This window comes from Channa argus, chromosome 20 (assembly GCF_033026475.1).
Source record: "Channa argus isolate prfri chromosome 20, Channa argus male v1.0, whole genome shotgun sequence".
Lineage (NCBI taxonomy): Eukaryota > Metazoa > Chordata > Actinopteri > Anabantiformes > Channidae > Channa > Channa argus.
This window is the reverse complement of record NC_090216.1, coordinates 5,841,416-5,860,747: the sequence shown is the minus strand read 5'-3', so window position 1 is coordinate 5,860,747 and position 19,332 is coordinate 5,841,416. Positions and strand designations below refer to the sequence as shown.

At 40.4% G+C, this 19,332-nt stretch overlaps 1 protein-coding gene across 5 annotated transcripts; it reads left to right on the top strand.

The window, feature by feature from the left end:
- Positions 1 to 121: 121 nt before the first annotated feature.
- rnf157 (ring finger protein 157) lies at positions 122 to 19,299 on the top strand. Of its 5 annotated transcripts, XM_067487104.1 has the most exons (20): positions 122 to 1,057; positions 3,382 to 3,500; positions 6,137 to 6,225; positions 6,597 to 6,746; positions 7,544 to 7,661; positions 7,765 to 7,831; positions 7,915 to 7,958; positions 8,188 to 8,235; positions 8,403 to 8,474; positions 8,634 to 8,793; positions 9,143 to 9,255; positions 9,336 to 9,568; positions 9,891 to 9,993; positions 10,120 to 10,228; positions 12,360 to 12,577; positions 12,691 to 12,753; positions 12,836 to 12,884; positions 15,541 to 15,651; positions 16,907 to 16,941; positions 17,932 to 18,149. In XM_067487104.1, exons 1-19 carry the CDS (start codon positions 970 to 972, stop codon positions 16,939 to 16,941), a joined length of 1,989 nt encoding a protein of 662 aa, XP_067343205.1. In that variant the 5' UTR covers positions 122 to 969; the 3' UTR covers positions 17,932 to 18,149. The 5 variants fall into 5 exon arrangements, with proteins under 5 accessions (XP_067343205.1, XP_067343203.1, XP_067343202.1 ...); XM_067487102.1 differs by lacking the exon at positions 16,907 to 16,941 and having other exon boundaries at positions 6,603 to 6,746; positions 17,932 to 19,299; XM_067487101.1 differs by lacking the exon at positions 16,907 to 16,941 and having other exon boundaries at positions 17,932 to 19,299.
- The last annotated feature ends 33 nt before the right edge of the window (positions 19,300 to 19,332 follow it).

Here is a 19,332-nt window from a genome sequence, read left to right as displayed (position 1 = left end):
CTGGTTGACTGTCAGACTTCCGCTTACGTTAAACGTTCTTTACAACTTGAAGACGCCGTTAATACACTGCCCTCTGTCGTCGAGGAGTTGCATGTGACGGCATGTTGGACCGTTATTCTCCTTTGTTTCATAGAGTTTCCTTTAAAAGCATCCTGTTTTTATTGGGTATGAGTTGTGTAACAGTTGTGTTCTGTTCACCAGTATCGTTTCTTTGACACTTAGGTCGTAACAATCGTAGTTTCATTATTGTGACCCTACTTGTTGCCAATCAGTTTTCTTATCCTTATCATAACGAGTATTTCCTGATGTTGGCCAAAATTATCGAGCTTTTACAGGCATCTACACTCATGTCCACGGGGTTTTAAAGAAATCCACAGAGCCGCTCTGGCTGCACTGCAGTGCACTGCTCGCACATTTGCCGTAGGAAGGTCACGTTATAAACGGGTTGGACGGCGCTTTGCTGCTGCTGCTGCTGGTGCTGGGGAGACGAGGACTGCGCAAAAACCCCGGTCTGGATTTGTGCCTGGCTGACGTCACGGGGAGCCACAGACCTCTTTGACAGGATCCAACAACGACAAGCACCGGGGAGTCATCATTGAGATCCTGCGGGCCGCGGGATGTCGACGACCACAATACGACCAGTGATCGCTCGTAAAGTATAGTGAAGCGGACACGGAGATTTCGCTGTGGTCGATTGTGCGTTTGCGGCGCAACATGAGAGCGCTTCGCCGCATCTGATGGCTGTTTTCTGACTAAAAACGAGCTACACTGATGACCAGGGAGGGATAAGCAACCAGAGAACAACTACTAATCCCTGGCACGGTCACATTCACGGCGGGGCTGGGACCCAACAGAAATGATCAGGGCAGCACGAACTGGATTAAATGATAGGCAATAAGAAGGCGCCGCCAACAAAGCGAACCTGAAGTGTTATGCCCGTTCACCCGTGGGGTCTCAAATTGACTGGAAATGGGGGCTTTAACAAGCAGACAAAACATAGGCGTGGAAGAAGTGGACATTCCGTCCAATTCGGTGTATCGTTATCCACCGAAATCTGGTAAGTCACCAAAAGTGTTCAGACTGAGGGCTGGGTATCCTTTGCTCCAACGCGTACTGCAGATGATTTATTGAGTGCTGTAAACGTTTAGGCATCAATCTGAAGTAGCCGAAAAATCACCATCATGGTTGCTGACAGGCCTGCGGGGCATTTCAGCCTAACCTGGGACTACCTGTGGAGAGAGAAAGAGAGAGGGTATATAACCCAGTCTTATCCAAATCTCTTTCAATATTCCCCCCTTATCAGTTTCCCATTGAACTTTGCTTCATGTACATTTTTGTCATGTATTTTATTTTATTTCCTGCACTGCAGCATTTTGCATTGTCAGGGACATGTAGTATTGGCTCGTTCACCTGTGTATTGTGCATCCCACTGATTGCCCACATACATGCACCTGGAATGGTTTCTTCTCTTGGTGCAGAAATGAGCATAGTGGGGAGCTGGTCATGATGACTCTAGAAAAGATGAAGATAAGAAGCTCATCCATCAGCATTAGGGTTTATATAGTATTTATTAAACAAATAGGTGTGTTCACAAATGTCTATAGTTTTAAGTAGGCTGCAACCAGTGGCTTTCACTAGTCTTTATTTATTTCATTTTAAGAGGGTTTTAAAATAGTAAAAAACATGCTAATTAGATTTAAAGAGTCCAAGGTGACATCTTTAATATTGCCTGTTTTGCGTGACCAACAGTTTAAATCCTAAATATATTCAATTGACATAAAAAAGGCAGCAAATCCTCATATTCAAGAAGTCAAACAGATTGTTGTTTTCTTGCTTTGTAAATGTATTGGATGATTAGGGAATTTTTTAAAACTGTTAATATTTTTCTCTCTGTTCACTTACTGACTAATCATTTATGACCACTAATTCTTTAACTTATTTTTTTTACATATATATTTCCCAATATCAAATCTCATATTTGTTTTGTCCAACCAACAGTCCAAATGTCAAAGATACTCACTGTAGAACACTGGGAAAATAGACACAAAGTGCCATTTACTTATATCTTGACATATTCTTTCCTGACTCAAATCATAGTTTGGCCAAATCTCTAATTTTTTTCTTTTTGCTGAAAATCAGACACTGTGATGACATCAATAGCCAGCCCCCACTACACTCAGTTTGTCCTTTGGACCTTAAACTGACCTATCACTATGTTGAATTTGTCCTGTTAATATTCCTCTGTGACAGCTTCTTATTGCAGCACTGTGTTCTGCTCCATACGGGGGTTTGACAGTAATCAAATTTTACTGACAAAAATTGAATTGTTAAGGCATAATGTTATTGCTTTTCCAATCCATCAAAAGCAAATTAAATTGAAATCGCTCTCAAAATAAGATCTGATACAGAAACAGGGAATATAATCACATATATTTTGAGCTATGTACAGATATTATAATAATGTCTTAGTCTTATAGTTATGTATTGAAGTTATGTATTTCTAACCACTCTTCTCACCATAGTGAGGTGGATTAGTTTCAGGATATATAAAATTGTGATATAACAGTCCTTGGTTGCTGCCTGGAGAGGGGTACTGGTGCTGGGGGGAGAGAAACTGGTGGCGATGTCTGCTGGTGAAACTGATCTTTCAGTCCCAGTTCCTCTCTGTGGGATCTGGTGACAAAGCCTCTGTCGATGAAGAGGTGAAGGGAGAGAGAGTAAACGACATCATTGGAGCTTTTTTTAGTTCATGACTTGTTGTGTTGTGGATTCCTCTGAGACTTGAATGGCTAATGTCAGAGCACCCAAACCGTTTGTCCTCTCCAGCATTATTAAGTGTGAAAGAAGACGGAGCCTGATTCAGATCTGAGATGCCACACCAGATATCCTGCCTGTAGAAACACGACATGACTGTTCAGCATGTATTTAAAGACACCAAGCCACTATTACAGTCTTATGATTTTAGCTCACACTATGTTTAAAAATGCAGAACCTCTATTTAGTGTTGCTGTCATCAACCCAAAGACTTGGTAAACAGGTGGACAAGCTGTGGTTAGTCACTATATCTTTGCCAACCCTTTTCAGAGTGTCTTCTTCGATTAGAAAAGAAACTCTACATTCTCCTTAAAAAATGAATTTATGAAAAAAATGAATTCATGAAAAACAAGTCTTGAAATTTTGCAGTGCATGTACCTCTACAGTTTTTAAATATAGTTTTACTTAAAACAAAGAACAACAAGGTGACTCACAAATCTATAAATACATTATAAATAATTCACAGCTACTGTACTGCAACATTCGCTTTAGGTCATTTTCCTTCTCATGATTGTTGTGATTTCAGGTGCTGTATTTTGAGTTTCTTGTGTCTCTCTCTGTGTGCAGGGAGTTACTTTGCCAGTCATTTTATCATGGGGGGAGAGAAGTTTGACTCCACTCATCCGGAGGGCTACCTGTTTGGAGAAAACACCGACCTTAACTTCCTGGGGACCAGACCTGTCGCTGTAAGTATTCTCACACGCTAACAGCTTAATCATGTGCTAAACATGCAGACAGTGAATATCCAGCTCGTACTAAATTGCGTGATTACATGACATTTTAAAACACCATTGTCCATATTTATCTAAAAATTGAGACGAAAAACTTTTGTCAGACGATGGTTTCCAAGGCCAGTTCCAGTCTCGAAATTAAACAAAATTCTATGAAAATTATAAAAGAAAATATCAGAAAACACTAATTACAGTTCAAGATGATGTTGTGAAATGTCTTGTTTTGCCAATCCTCATAACTGAGAAGCAATTATATGGCCTTTGCTTCATTGACTAATTGATTAATCGACCGGCCGTTTCAGCATCAAAAGGTGTAGTTGTCTCTGTCTTTAAACAGAAGGGAAGGCATTTCAGCAGCTGTGACACCTGCAGAAGCAATTAACAGCGTTTCAAACGGTCACATTCGAAATGTATGTCGGCGTCTCATCCTGTCAAACTCATTAAAAGGGAAACGACAGTCTGTTGGCTTTCCATGCCGCTTGATAAGTGACTGGTCCTCAGGAGGTTTAATTCAACCTAATCATGAACCTGAAGGTCAAACTAATGAGGAGCTGCAGATCAAAAGGAGTTCACATCCAGAGAGGAAAGAGGGAATTTGACACAGACCTAAAGGCTTGGAGGAAGTTAAATTATTTGACTAATTGAAGCCATCTCTCTGTGTGCTAATCTCCGCTGTACTGCTGTTTCTGTCTAGACTGGGGCTAAAATTAGGAGTAAAGTCTTTCTCCTGATTATTTGGGTGTTTTATAATCCTCCCGTGGGCACAGAATTCAGCTGGTGATGCCATGTTTTTTTCTTGTATGTGTGTGAAGCTTTACCAGCGTTATATAATTTTTGGTGGTTTCTAAGCAGATGGTGCAGTGGAGTGATAAACCCAACCACAGTTTGTTGTGTTCTCAGTCTCCTGCACCGCCCTACAAATATGATAATGGATGGGGCTATATTTAGGCGTTTTTAGAAACTCATGCCTCAGGCACAGGGAATTCCAAAATGGATTTTAGCCATTTTTGCGCTGTGGCTATTTCAGGACTGAGTATGTTGGACTGCTAGTTTACCACTTCAACCCACACTAAAATGTCTCCACAGTTGGTTGTTGACAAATTGATGGGAAATTTTGTCAGATAAGAATCTGTAGCACCACTATGAAGTTAACATGGATTGGCTGTTAGTGGAATGCCTTATCAGCTGTCACATTAATCTTCATATAATTTAGACTGAAATTTGGTGCACACGGCAGTGTGTGACTTTGTGTCTATTGCCATCATCAGTTCCATAATTAATGATATTACCAATCACTTCAGCTGCATTGTTGGCATGTATGTCCCAAGTGCATACTACATACTAATTCTAATGAGGCTTTGAGTATATGATGTGTGGAAAAGTGACAAAATAAAGTATACTCAGTGTAAACCATTATACCACGTATAAATAAAAACTGTGAATATTGTGTGTGCTATTCTCCCAACGTAGAATAAACTAAAGAAATGGGGGAGCTCCTCAAAACCCCTTGTGGTGGAAAAACAGCTCAAGAAAAAAAGCTATCCAAAATTATTACATTTGAAGAGACATTTTGCTTTCCCTTTGTGATACTCCAAAGTTGTAGTCGGTTGGAAGCCCATAGTACTTGTATGGGAAATGGTGTGTAGTGCTAATTAGCAAAAAATACCCACCTTATTTAAAAAGGAGAAGACTTTAACCTATTCGTTTTAAGCTGAGCAAGTGGGAGGAAGTACAGACTCTCTAGTGTTTAATGATCTTTAAAGACCTACACTGTTGCCTTCAATGAATGGCTCTTTTCAGCATCTGTTATTCTGTGTGTGTTTGTGTGTGTTTGTGCGGTTTACAGGCGTCACTCCCGCTGAGCCCAGATGTGTAATAGCGCCGAATATGGTGCCATTCACAGCCACACACATACTCTTATCCACACTCACAGATGAGGGGTTGTAGTGTGGAGGTATCTGACCACATCCTGCATGTTTCTCCTCCTGAGATCCCCAAACCACTTTGGCTCTCTCTTTACGCTGAGTCAGCAAATTCTAGCTTCAAACACAACTAGGTCAAGTTTAAAGGTTATTTGGTGATTTTCACCCCAGCATTTCTAGTATTGTTTTTTTTTTTTTTTATTGCTAAATGTGGATTTGGTCACAGGGGCAAAAACTGAAAAAGCGGAGAGGTTTGTCATAGAAGATGTTTTACCCTTTTATTTGTGACATCAAAATCCCCTGGTCCTTTAACAAGCTTGAAATAAAGACAGATTGTTTGACCCTGGACTGTTTTACACTCCTGTGGTCTTTGTGCTGGCAGAAATTTGCTAAACACTGTTTGAGGTGTCAGCTTCGTCCCTGGAAAGAGACAGTCTGAGCAGATTTTTTTGCTCTGGGTCAGCACTTGTCAGTATGGATCTCGCTGGTGCTGACAATACTCTTGTGTTAAGGTTAAACCAGGAGCAGCCGCATTCATCGCATAGCTCTGAATTCCCTGTGGTAAAGAGAGGAATGCAATGGCAGTTGAGGGCAGCTTAATACTACTTCTTCTCAATCTCATAACATGTATTTTACATCTGTAATTTGGTGATTTCGTTTTGTTTTCAGTTTCCATATGCAGCTCCTCCACCACAAGAACCAGTGAAGACATTACGAAGTCTTATAAATATCCGTAAGGACACGCTGCGGCTCGTACGGTACGCACCTTTATCCATCCATGCAACACATGTTTTTACACCTTTATTTTCTTACAACACAATCAAGAGTTACAATGTTACATTACAAAAAGAAATCCCAAAATGAATCACATCCCTCACATCCCTCAGCACAGTCAAACACACAAAAACATGCTACATCAAACAAAAACTATTTTAAAAAGAGACTCGAAGATCTCAAAAAAATCCCATGTTAATTATTGGCTTTAAATATGATTTTTACATGACTTCTAACAGTAAAAACACCTTCTCCAATACTCACACATTAGTAAAGGAGTTCGGATCATTTCTGTACTTTACGTGAAAAGCATTCTCTCACTTTTTTCCACTTTTTTGTCTCACTGCCATCCAAGGTGTAGTGAGGACCTAAAGCTGCCAGGTGATGAAGCAGCGGGGAAGAACAGAGCCTGCTACAACATAGAGTTCACCTTTGATGCTGATACACAAGTGGCCATCACCATCTATTACCAGGCAATAGAGGAGTTTCACAATGGAGTGCCTGTGTAAGTGGCAACGTGATTTCTGATTTAAAAAAAACTACACAGATGCATGAATAATCACTTGAAACATGCAATGAAATAAAAGGAAAAGGGCTATGAACGCCTGTACAGTACCTATAACTGCCTGTAGATTTCAAAAGTTAGAAGATTAATTGAGCAATGTAACAACATTTTAGGTAAGATGCAAGGGTTTTATTTTTTATGTTGTTGGATTTTCTCTAAATCTGTGTAATACTGACTTCATTTACTATTAATTTAATATTTAGAGGATTTTGTTGTGAATGATGCTATATGAATAAAGTTAATTTGAATTGAAAATGCATATATGAATCCAATCATGTTTCCTATTGCAGTTTGTCTACAGCAGGTATGCATAAAATAACCTCATGTTATCTCACATAGAATAATCACTGTTTTTCATAATGATATGTAAATGTTTTAAATTGTGTTTAAATATGTAAAATGCTGGATCTTGCATGTGGAAATTATTGTGAGAGAAAAGGTGAATTTGATGTATTGTTAGAACAAAAAGGTTTTTTCTTTTATAAAAGGGGAAATTGCCACCTTCAGTCACCATCAAATAAAAAAAAAGATAAATTACCTTAAACACTTCCAGTCCGAAGCAATGTCAACATAAAAGTGCATATTTTATATCAGAGTGCATAGAGAGCTCTCTGATTCGATTTCTGTCCAGAGACACAAGCAGACATTGCTTGTCCTTTATTTCACAACTCTGCAGTCATGTGATGTATTTTGTAGAGTCGTGTGCATTCATTGACTGTATGTGTTCATTCCTGCAGTTATCTGCCCCAGGACAGCTCTCTGCAGTCAGAGACAGTGCACTTCAAGAGGGGAGTTTGCCAGCAGTTTTGCCTGCCCTCTCACACTGTTAACCTTAGTGAATGGGCCGATGATGAGGTAGACGACCTGTCTTAAGCCCAGAATTGAAACACATACCGGGATGAGCCTGTGGATATGGACAGATACATTTCCACCGTGTTCTCTTCTGTTTTCTCCTCAGCTGCTATTTGATATGGACAAGGAGATCTTCCCAATGGTGGTGCAAGCTGTGGTTGATGAGGGAGAAGGTACGTTTCTGTGTGTTTACATGTGGATGGACTGATGTGAAAGGATTTTAAGCAAAAACATATCTGCTGTCATTAATCTGCAGAACATCTGGGACACTCACACATCCTGCTCGCTACATTTGAAAAGGTAAGATAGATGCTCAGTATCAGAGTCAAAACCAGTAAAAAATTGTGTTAGACTCTCAAAGTTTGCAGTAATTTGCTTAACCAAACATTGTCAATGATCTCCGACAGAATACTAAAAGGAAATAAATGACAATGTCATGTTTGACTTATACAAAAGGACACAAATAGCAGTTCCTGTATGAGAGAATGAAATAGAGAACATAATGCACAACTGTTGCTTTCCTTGGCAGCACATGGATGGAAGCTACTGTGTGAAGCCTTTGAAGCAGAAACAAGTGGTGAATACACCTGTTTTTCTTCACTCTTCCTTTCCTTCTTCCTCTTATGTAACACTGTTATGGTTTTGAAAGACAAAGATACACAAAGGCTTTATTTCCCTCCTGAACATTACGCCTGGCTCATGAGACCCGCCGCCTTTCTTCTTTAACATGTTCCTTTTTTGCAGGTGGACGGAGTGAGTTATCTACTGCAGGAGATCTATGGGATAGAGAACAAATATAACAGCCAGGAATCAAAGGTAAATATCAGATGACACACAAGCGATTTCTCAGCCTGCTCGTCTTTGAGTGCATCAGCAGTGATGTGACTGTGTAGGGAAATAAATCAATGGAACTGTCTGTCTTTGTAGCCCTAACTCGATTACTTAAAAATGCTCTTTGTTCTTTTTTGTCTCCAGGTTGCTGACGATGAGATCAGTGACAATAGTGCAGAGTGTGTTGTGTGTTTGTCGGACGTGCGAGACACACTTATCCTGCCGTGCAGACATCTGTGTCTCTGCAATGCCTGTGCAGACACGCTGCGCTACCAGGCCAACTGCTGCCCCATCTGCAGACTGCGTAAGTTGCCATCAACGATGTAAGGCCAAAAAAAAAAAACCCAGCATCAGATTACATGCTAATTTGCTGCCAGCTTAGAAAATATCATTATGAGTGTTTAAAATCACTGAAAGTCCAAAATAAATGTCGACGATCTATTACAGATGACCTGTATTTGAAATTTTTCACACTTTTTAATAGTTTCCCCTACATTGGATTGCATTTTCAAAGTTATCTGTTTCAAATATTAATTCTGGCCTTGGTAATGTATCAGTATTTCTTGTGAAGTGTAATTGTCATTTTCAAGCTCAATTATTATTAGATACATATATGTTAAATCTCTTGTATTATCATCTTGTTTGTTTTCCAGCATTTAGAGCTCTGCTGCAGATCAGAGCCATGAGAAAGAAACTTAGTCCTATCTCACCTACCAGCTTTAACCCCATCATCACTTCACAGACCTCAGACTCTGAAGAACACTCGGTGAGACGCAAACAAACAAACAATGCATCACTCTCAGTTCCAATACACTCACACCCCCTTTATCTCCTTCTTGTTTGCAGGCGTCTGAACACGTCCCTCCGGGCTATGAAGCAGTTTCTCTCTTGGAGGCATTAAACGGACCGCTTAACACCTCCTCAGTAGTTCCTCCTCCCCTCCACTCTGGTCCCAGCCATGTGTCAGGAGCGCTGCCCCCATACAGCAGCGAGCCACACCCAGCGCCTGCCCGCTCCCTCTCCCCTCTAGACCACTCCAACTCCAGTCAGGGACTCAAACTCAAAAAGAGTGGTTCAAAGTGAGTCGGCCTATCTGGCTTTGGTCATATGACACGTTAGTGGGTAGTTAATGCTAATTCTCAGTTTTATCTTTTTAAATCTTACCTGTGAGGTAAAAACCCAGAGGAAAAAAGTGCAAATAATTTTTTTTTTTGAAAATCGAGATGGACACTGGTGATTTTTTTAAGCCATATTTATCAGAGTCACTTAAAAAAACTCTAAATAAACACTAGTGCATTTACACGTCTGCATGTTTATTTTTGACTGTTTGCTAAGACAGTTAAATCTATACAAATGCTCTTATTTTTGTCTGAAGCTTGTTCACTATGCTGTTTATTTCAGGTCACTTTCCCAGAATTCCTCTGTGCTTCCTGAGGAGGAGGATGAGAAGTCTTGCAGTGAATCAGAGGCCTGTCGCCACAAACACACCATTGACCAGCAAGAGGTTTGTGAGCAGCACATTTTCCTCCATCTCGGTGTCAAATCTCTCTAAATGCTATGGATGCGTAGATATTAGTTTGTGTTTTTGTGTGTGAGGGATCACATGTCCCTGGTCTTATTGTTTTTACAGTGTGGAGTGACTCCAGACAGCGAGAACCTGACTCTCTCCTCATCTGGAGCCATCGACCAGTCATCCTGTACGGGAACACCACTCTCCTCCACCATTGCTTCTCCCGAAGGTACACACACACACGCACACGCACACACACACACACACACAAAAGAACCATAACTAAGAGGAAACAAAATCTATTTTTAAATTTCATTTTTTAATGCTTCATATTGCAGTCTCATAAAATCCTTTATCATGAACAAAATGGCTGAAATCATCAGTTTCTCTCTGTGTTGGCTCTGAAATAGACTGTTGTATACCGCCTCTGACCCAGTCACAGCTAGGATAACTTCCAGACAAACGATTGATGTATGTTCTTCTAATATCAGATTAGTCTGTAAAAACATTATTGCTGTTCTTTAAAGTGCTTAATAAATAAAGTTGGCTTGGCCTGAAAAACAACTACAAGAGAAAAAACAAACCCGTGTACGACCCCAATTTAAAAAAAGCTGGGACGATGTGTAAAATGTAAATAAAAACAGAATGCGATGATTTGCAAATCTCATCAAGCCATATTTTATTCACAATAGAACATAAACAACATTTTACAATTTAATGGAAAACGTTAGCTCATTTTGAATTTAATGGCAGCAACACAATTCAAAAAAGTTGGAACAGGGGCAACAAAAGGCTGGAAAAGTAATCGGCAACAGGTCAGTAACATGACTAGGTATAAAATGAGCATTTCAGAGGTTCAACAAGCTGTGACAAACTGCATCTAAAAAAGCAGTTAATGCGAGAAAAACAGAGAAAAACACAAACACAATGGGACAAGGAAAATGGTTTTCAGAAAACCTTCATAAAGCTAGAGAGGGATATAAAAATATTTCAAAGCTTATAGGGATACCAGCACCAACTGTGCAAACAATGATCCAGAGATGAAATAAACTTAGGCCCACTAAGACTCTTCCAAGAAGGAAAAGTACCTGAAAGAGGCTCTAGGAAACTTGCTCAACTATTACATAGGAATCCAAAACAAACAGCAGAGGAACGCCATTTCCGTTTCCATTGTGGAAGCTCACTGATGTCTTGAGGTTGAATGTCTCTGCATAAAGTGGAAGGAAGAATGAAGGAAGCCCAACATCAGATTTTAAAGCAAAGCTGCCTACCATCAGTCAAAAAGCAAAAAATTAAGATCTAGTCTTTCAATAGGACAATGACAAGACACAGAGCACTGCAGTTTATCTAATCTTACTTTGAACTGATGCTGTAGCTCATAAGTTGTTTAAAACATGTTAGAAACATTTTTATCAATAAATGAATGTAAATTGTTAGGTTAAGCTTCAGCTTTATCTGTTTAGTACTTCTGGAATTTGGCAAGAAGAAAGCTAAAAACACAGAGCTCTAGGTGCTGCTTGGAACATTTTAACATAAATAAATCCAGCTTTTCTGCACAAAATGCAAAGAGAGGACTGTTGTTGCAGCTGGACGGAAAGGCTCAGTGGAATAATAGCATCAAACATGTTTGTCCTCTTCTACAAAGACAATACTTGTGTAGCCAGACCTCCATCGTGTGTTGCTCACAGAGGTTTGGGTTAAGTGTTGTCTGAAAGAGACCTTCACAATTTAGTTTAGAGACAGAAAGTGAAGTAATGTGAATTTTAGCTTATACTCTCATGATTAAAAGGACATAGATGCTTTCTGTTTCCTTTTTTTTTGCATGTAATTATGTGAGAAGTTTGATACCACTCTCATGCATTCGCAAAGAGCTGCGGCAGGAGGAGACTAGCATAGCTTAGCATAAAACCTAAATCTTAAAAAAATCTATCCGTAAAATTCTGAAATCTCAAATGCACATGTTGTGTTTATTTATCTGTCTACCACCACCTTATGCTTGTGCAGTGTCTTTGGCTGTTCTGTGGATAAGTAGATAGATCTCATGAGCTGATGAGTAGTTTTAGGTTTGGTACTCTGTACTGGCACAATGACAACAAATCTGGCAACGTCCCTGTGATAACAAGCTTGAAGGAAGCCCCCCACCAAGTTGTTTTACCTAATTTCCGTTACTGGTTATTTATAATTCAAGCAAACAAGGCTAATGAGGTCTAAAGATGCTGGTAGGAAGCTTTTGAAAGTTTCTGTTTCCACATGGTACTTCTGAGTACTAAGTACTACAATCTAAGACCAAAAAAAAAAAAACCCAAAAACCCTCTGACACCTGAGCCTGACAGTGAAGTGTGTCTCCGTCTGTCTGTCAGACCCAGTGAGCAGCAGCCTGGCCCAGTCGGTGATGTCCATGGCCTCGTCCCACTCGCAGCACTCCCACATCAGCACTGACACCATGTCCTCCATGTCAGGGTCCTACCTGGCCGGGGCTGATGGCGAGCCTGTGGGGGACGATGGGGGAGATGACATGGAGGGCAAGGATGGCCAGGATGCCCATATGGAACGTCGTGGACCATTGCAGCAGGATGGGGTAAGAATGGATGCATGGAGACAGGAGAAAGTGGCTACAATTCTGTAATTGAACATAAATTTGTAGTCTCCTTTTTGGACAGTCTTAGTTTGTATTTCCTCTCTTTCATTCAGGGGTTTTCCAAGGAGCCAAAGGAACAAAACCACTCAGTGGCTGTAGAGGAGCAGGACTCAGAGGTGACTGATGCAGACATTTTCCGTGTATGATTTTCTTTTTTTTTTTTTAAGTTTTGTAAACCATTTTTTGTTCTTTCTTCAGGGAAACGATGTCACTGAAGAAGACTGTTCCTCCCCATCTAATGGGAAAGGTAAATATGAGCTGACCTCACCTTTCACCACTTCCTCTCACCGTCCTTTGCATTTGTTGCTCTCTCAGGCCATGTGAAAAGCTCTCATCCAAACTAGAGGATACAGTATATTATGGATGGAGTAGCCGATCAAACATATTACGGTCATTTAATTTTTCTGAGTCATTGCTCCAGAATAACCCTTTCTGTATAAAGGGATCCTCTGTCTGATAATGACTTCTAGACGGGGCAGTCCCTTTCAAATTGCATGTAATAATGGCTGAAACCACTACAACATGCAGTGTATGAGCTGAAATGCATGGCTTCTCATACAATGTTTGTCCATCAGAACCTTTTTCTATTTCACATTACTAGGAAGCAGAACAGGTACGTTAGCATAGTATCAAAAAGTTTTGCTCTGGTCAAACACTTTATAGATAGTTTACACCATTTAAAACATTTTCCAAATGTGTCACTCTATTTTGAGTGTGTGCCCCAGTCTGGCCACACCAATAAAAAAAGATCTGCCCCTGCCGCTCAGCCCCCCCCCCAAAAAAACACAGCTAGGGACTTAAGCGCATTAGACATGAAGCATTCAGCGGCTATAGACAAAGATATGTCCCTCAATTTTAGAGTCACTGTGATTTAGCACCTCGATCTGAGAAAGCACATACCGGATTGCTGTGTTGCTTGGATGAGGTTCGACTGTGCATCTGCTTTATGACTTGTGTTTGCTTGATTTGCTCGTGGAGTTTGTGTGTAGAGTCTGTGTGTTTGAATGCCACTGATGTATTTTTGCACACAAATTTCTACAATCTGCGTCTGCGGCATCATGAAGCTTCTTTGTGCTCCATCTGCACCGCTACTGAATGCTGTTAATGTGCATGCCTGTGTGTGTTTGTGTGTGTGAGTGTGTGAGTGTGTGAGTGAGTGAGGGGGTGAGTGAGTGAGTGAGTGAGTGAGTGAGTAAGTGAGAGAAAGAGAGATGGAGTGCAAAAGAAAATGTTGCAGTGAACAGATAGTGAGTTACTGACCAGCAGGATTGAAGCAAACACAACAAGGTTACCTTTCATTAGCACCTCTTTATGTAAATTAGTTTCTCTGTGAATGATGTGTGTGTGTGTGTGTGTGTGTGTGTGTGTGTGTGTGTGTGTGTGTGTGGGTGGGTGGGTGTGGGTAGGGTTTACCCACAATCTACCTGTGAGTAACTGAATGACCTTTCAGTTTTTTAGGAGATGAGCGGACATGTGCTGCCTGACAGACTGTGAATATGCGCGCACACATCGTAGGATGTATGTTTGCACGTGTGTGTGCGTGCGTGTGTGTGTATGTGTGTGTGTGTGTGTGTGTGTAAGTGCACCTGCACCGGCAATGCCAGACAGCTTCTGTATTGTACCCTGTCTGTGTCTTCGTGCTGAGCTGCCAATCTTTCAGTCATGTTTGCCAGTTCCTCCTCATTAGCGTGCACACACATAACAGCACACACACAGCCTCGCTGCAGGCGGGAATCTTACACACATTAATCATGCAAATATTTAGTCCTTGTCAACAGAGGAAAAGGCAGAAAGATGTGATACCATACACTTTATGTTTTTGTCATTCATCGCTTACCTGCAGACGTCATATAAATAAAATCATAATTGCTATGAAGTGGTGCAATGCAAACTTTAACCACTGATTACAACCAGAGGTCATAAAGTATAAATAACAACTTAGTTAATGGTTGACAAATTATAAAAAGTGTGGGTATATTGTTTTGGCCAACTCATTCATTTTAAATATGGTGGCCAAAACATTAGAACCACCTCTTCGTATAATGCTCTCCAGTACAACTCCACCACCCACTTTGACCTCAATAACAAACACATACTAGGATTATCACCTTTTTGACAGTTTCAACCTATAAACTGAAAAATTATAACCTTGTAAAAGTAGAATTCATGGCAGAGCCAGCGCCAGGTGGTCATAATATTTTGCCTGATAAGTGTATATTGCCCTGCGTCCATGGCTTGTACGATGATGAACTTTCATTTGTAAAATTTTCACTTGAAAATTCAAAGAAAAAATTGAAGGTAGTAAAAAGTTGTCTTAAATGTCTTAAAAAGTTTAAATATAACTCAGTGACCCTATAGAAACATTGGTAAAGTACATTGTCATGATATAATTGCTGCTTTTGACATATTTGGATTATTATAGTTGTACAGATAGACCCAGGAAAATTCAAGCTCAACTGCATGTAACTTTAATATTTATACTATACTATAATATTTATCAACCAATAAGGTTGATAGGCTGTAAACATCCAAAGCAGGTCTTCAGAGCTACTTGTTCGATCAATCTCCCCCAGTCAATTGTGCCCCTGAGTTTACAGATCCCTGGTTTGTACCACTTCAATCGCTCTGAATTTTTAAAGCTGCAAGCCAAATTACAAAACACCAGCATTCTTTCTCTGTACAAATTCACACATAAAGATCATTTGCCGAAAACCAAAAACACTGTTCAAATGCGTGTATTTTGATTTTTTGGTTATTTTTTAATAAATGCTGTTCCAGCATGGCAAACCTCAGCCTTTCACCTCTGATGACACTTCGCCCTCCTTCACTCCCTCATCCTGCCTGTCCCACTCACTCCCTGCTATGCCTGGCTGCTCTTGTTTGACCTTTGCCCTCGCTTGCAGGTGGGCGGACCAGGTGTCCAGAGTTGGCCAATAACAATCAGGGCGTCGCCCTCTGTGACACGCCCTCTTTGGGGCTGGATAATGAGCAGGCTCCCGACAGCCGATTCGCTGGTGAGTGGCAACCTCTCGAACATGGACTAATGGGAGCTGAGGACTGGGGGTGTGAGGGGAGATACAGGAGGAACAGAGGAGGAGTGCATGAACTAACAGTCAGAAAGATTTCGGACACATTAGCTTGCTATGCTAACATGCCACCGCAATTAAAGCTAGGAACAACAAGAGAGAAGAAGAAACAAAGTAGCGGCTAGTGATCTTAACCCAGCATGACGATCTGGAGCCTTCCTTCTTCTCTTCATCCCTACCCTTTGGTGTTGTGATGCTTCTTTGCTTGTTCAGTAGCAGTTAGCTGTGCACTTTCTCCCTCCTCTCACCTTTAGTGAAAGCCCTGGTGTGTGTGTGTGTGTGTGTGTGTTTGTGTGTGAGAGAGTTGGTGTGAGTGAGGGTGCATCTTTACTGTGTGCTGATGAGTGCTTCCTGCATGCTGTGTTTTCTTTTTCTGTGAAAGTGTGAGAGAAAAAGATTCTGGTCCATCTCAGAGTGGAAGTTCATGTTCAGCGTCTGCCAGCTCTAAGCCGCTTTGCCAAACAGCTGCAACTCATTGTTACACCCGTCCATCTTCCTTACAGTTCTCTGCTACTTCTTTGACCTGCTTCTTGTTATTGTAAGAAGAGCTCAAGGTGTAAAATGTATTCTTAATTAAATATTATTTTAAGTTTAAGCCCTTTAAAGGTTATTTAACATTCTGTGTTCCAGGTAGATTGGCTTTGCTTTTCTCTGTTTAGCACTTTTATAAATTTGAACCCACGTGCTTCTGGATTACATGCAATTAATATTGATTTTTTTCAATTTAACAAAGTATTAAACTGCCAGGAACCCAAAATACATGAACTATAACAGGTTTCTCTAAGAAATGGTCATAATGACGGAAAATAATATTACAGAACTGTTTATACACAAATACACAGACATTGTGAGACAAATGTAGCTTATAAGTGAGTAAAGCTGAGTCATTTTGGCTTCAAATTTGCTTCACGTCCTTTAGCTCTGCATCTACTTTCAAACTTCTCCCTCTCAAACATTGATTTCATTTCAAACTTCAACATCCATTTAGTGTTTTGCGGTAGGTGTTGTGACATGTTTTCTTTGTGTTGTAAAAGTGTTTTATCTCTGGTTCTTTCCTTTTTTCTCTGTCATTCTTCACATATTCCGTCCCTGGGCATTTTCCTTTTTCTTCCTTCTCTCTCCTTTTCTTTCTCTTGATATCCTCTGTCTCTTTTCCTCTTTTCGCCTTCTTTCGGATGGACAGATGAGGAGTCGTGCCCAGTGCACATTGAGGACTAGGTATGGAGTTGTGGTTCAAGTTATAAAACGGTTAAGGAGAGATGAGGGAGCTTTCAATCCTAATGTTTTCAATTATTCATGTTCTTGCTGGCTGAGAAACAATTAATAATTAATTTTATTCTCGGAAAGCTGCATTTCTATCACCTTTTACTGGGACCATGTTGTTTTCCCACCACTGAAGTTAGAGTGAGCCATCTCACAAAATATGTCAAAATAAAGAAAAGTGCATTAGGATCAAAATTGAATTATTTTGATCATGATTAAAACATTAGGAAGTATTATTTTAGTAATTCAATTAGCGAGGCACATCTTAAGGATGTATCATGTGGTTTTAGACAAATAGAGAACCGTATCCTCTGAAACCAAACTAGTCAATCTACCTAAGCTGTAATTGCAGTATGGTGATAACAGATAATGTTTCACCTACAAGTCCAAACCTGGCTGCAGGATGAGCCTTCAAAAAAAGACTCATCATGCGCTTAGTTCATGGCTTTTGAGATTAGATGAAGGACAATTGCTGTCTATGATCAATCAAAGTTTGTGTTCTCTCAGGATCTGCTAAGTGTGATTGGGAAGAGAAGGGCAGGTTCAAAACTAATGGCAATGAAGTGTCAGTAAAAACACATCAGCGACATTGAACAGTTCCATCAAACTTAAAAATAAAAAATCGAATTTATTCTAGACATAATGAATTTAAGCACACATATTAAAAATGTGCATGAAGTTTTCACTGGAAGGTGAAAACTTTTTAATTGTTAAAGACAAAAAGAATTTCTGTGTTTAGTGTTTCTGTCAAATGACTCACAAGAATGATTCATCTTACTGTGACGCACATCTTGTTATGAGTTACTATAAGCAAATAAACCAGAAATCAGAACGAAATCACTGAGATAGTTCTATCTTTTGTGCATCAAGAGTCAGTTCCCTCTTTGTGTTGAATTTTTTTTTTTTATGTTCATCTGTCTCTTTGTGCTTTCTTCTCTCATTTAGGTTTGATGTACCTCGGGGGCTACAGGCCTGTTTTAGAGCCCCACCCCCACAACCCCTCCACCAGCAATATCAACCTGGAGGAGTCAGGAGATCAGAACAGGGAAGGCCAGAGTCCTAAACACCCCCGCCGTGGACCCCTCATTGTGTAACACATTAACACACACACACGTGCACACACACACACACACACACACACACACACACACACACACACACACCTAACCTTTTACGTGCAGAGTGAGCACTTGGTACCCGCTTTTGGTACCCTGCCATGGCACTGCATCGCTGCATTCTGTCCTCGCTGAACAGGGAAACCCATCCTCACATTTATAAATATTTCCTGGATTGATTGTTGTTGCTGGAGCTGAAGGCCGCCTTAAGTGGAAAGTGGAGGAAAGAGGAACGGCATCACAGGATCACCTCCGTTGTCTCTGCACTTTTATTCCACAGGAATTTCTTGTATTTTTTCTCTGTGACCTATTTTGTTGAGGGAATGATTAGCCTACTGCTAGATTATTATTTATTAACTGTCTAATGAGAGCTGTGTGTTGTGATAGTATCTTTAAAAGAATACATGCTGCTCCTTTTCTTCCTTTCCTCTCCTTTAACTTCCAAACAGTCAGGGGCTACTGTACTTCTTCTCTGCTCTAAACTGTATATTTAAGGAGTGATCAGACACTATTTATAAGTCAGCTTAGTCTGGACTACTTCACCTTACTGAACTGAAACAGGCTGACTCCTCTCCTTGGATCAGGGAGCTCCCGTCTCAACTTCGCATGCAGCTTTCGACTCCTAATAATGATTTCTTCTCATTCCCACCCCGATTTTCAAACATGACAACCTTCGCTGAATGTGAATCCTGAAGTAGTTGGACTTGTAAGATTAGGGACGAGCCAAGAAATAGGCCAAAATGAACGGAAGAGGAAAAAAAAGCAGTCATCTCACCCTAGAATGTATGATGTTGATCTTTTAAGAAGGGGAATGTACATGACACCTAAAACATCACCTTAACTGGGATTAAACACAAATCCTGAACTGGTTCTTTAAACTCACGCATACACACCCAGTGTGTCCTGCAGCTCTATGTTAGCATGTCAGTATTATCACAGTGCAACTGGACGTCAGCAAGTACCACCAAGCAATAAAGATGCCAACGCTGCATCTCCTCCTTTCCTGCTGCAGGACGCCGCTTCTTTGCAGTCTAAACAGTGAGGACACTGTGTTTGCACTGGCCTGTTTATTCAAATTCAGACATTTCAGTGTCTCTAACTGTCGTTTTTGTATTTTAAATTTGCCACTGTAAAGGGATTTATTGTAAGCAGATCATCATGTGTTTAAATTAAAATCTGAAACATGAGATTTAGGCCACACTGTGGATAGCTGGTATTTTATTAATCCTCA

Coding starts and splice junctions, on each gene's coding strand:
- rnf157 (XM_067487101.1), top strand. CDS start 970: ATGGGGGCTTTAACAAGCAGACAAAACATAGGCGTGGAAGAAGTGGAC. Junction 8,794..9,142: donor CTGCCCCATCTGCAGACTGC/GTAAGTTGCCAT, acceptor TTTGTTTTCCAG/CATTTAGAGCTCTGCTGCAG. Junction 12,754..12,835: donor TAGAGGAGCAGGACTCAGAG/GTGACTGATGCA, acceptor TTCTTTCTTCAG/GGAAACGATGTCACTGAAGA.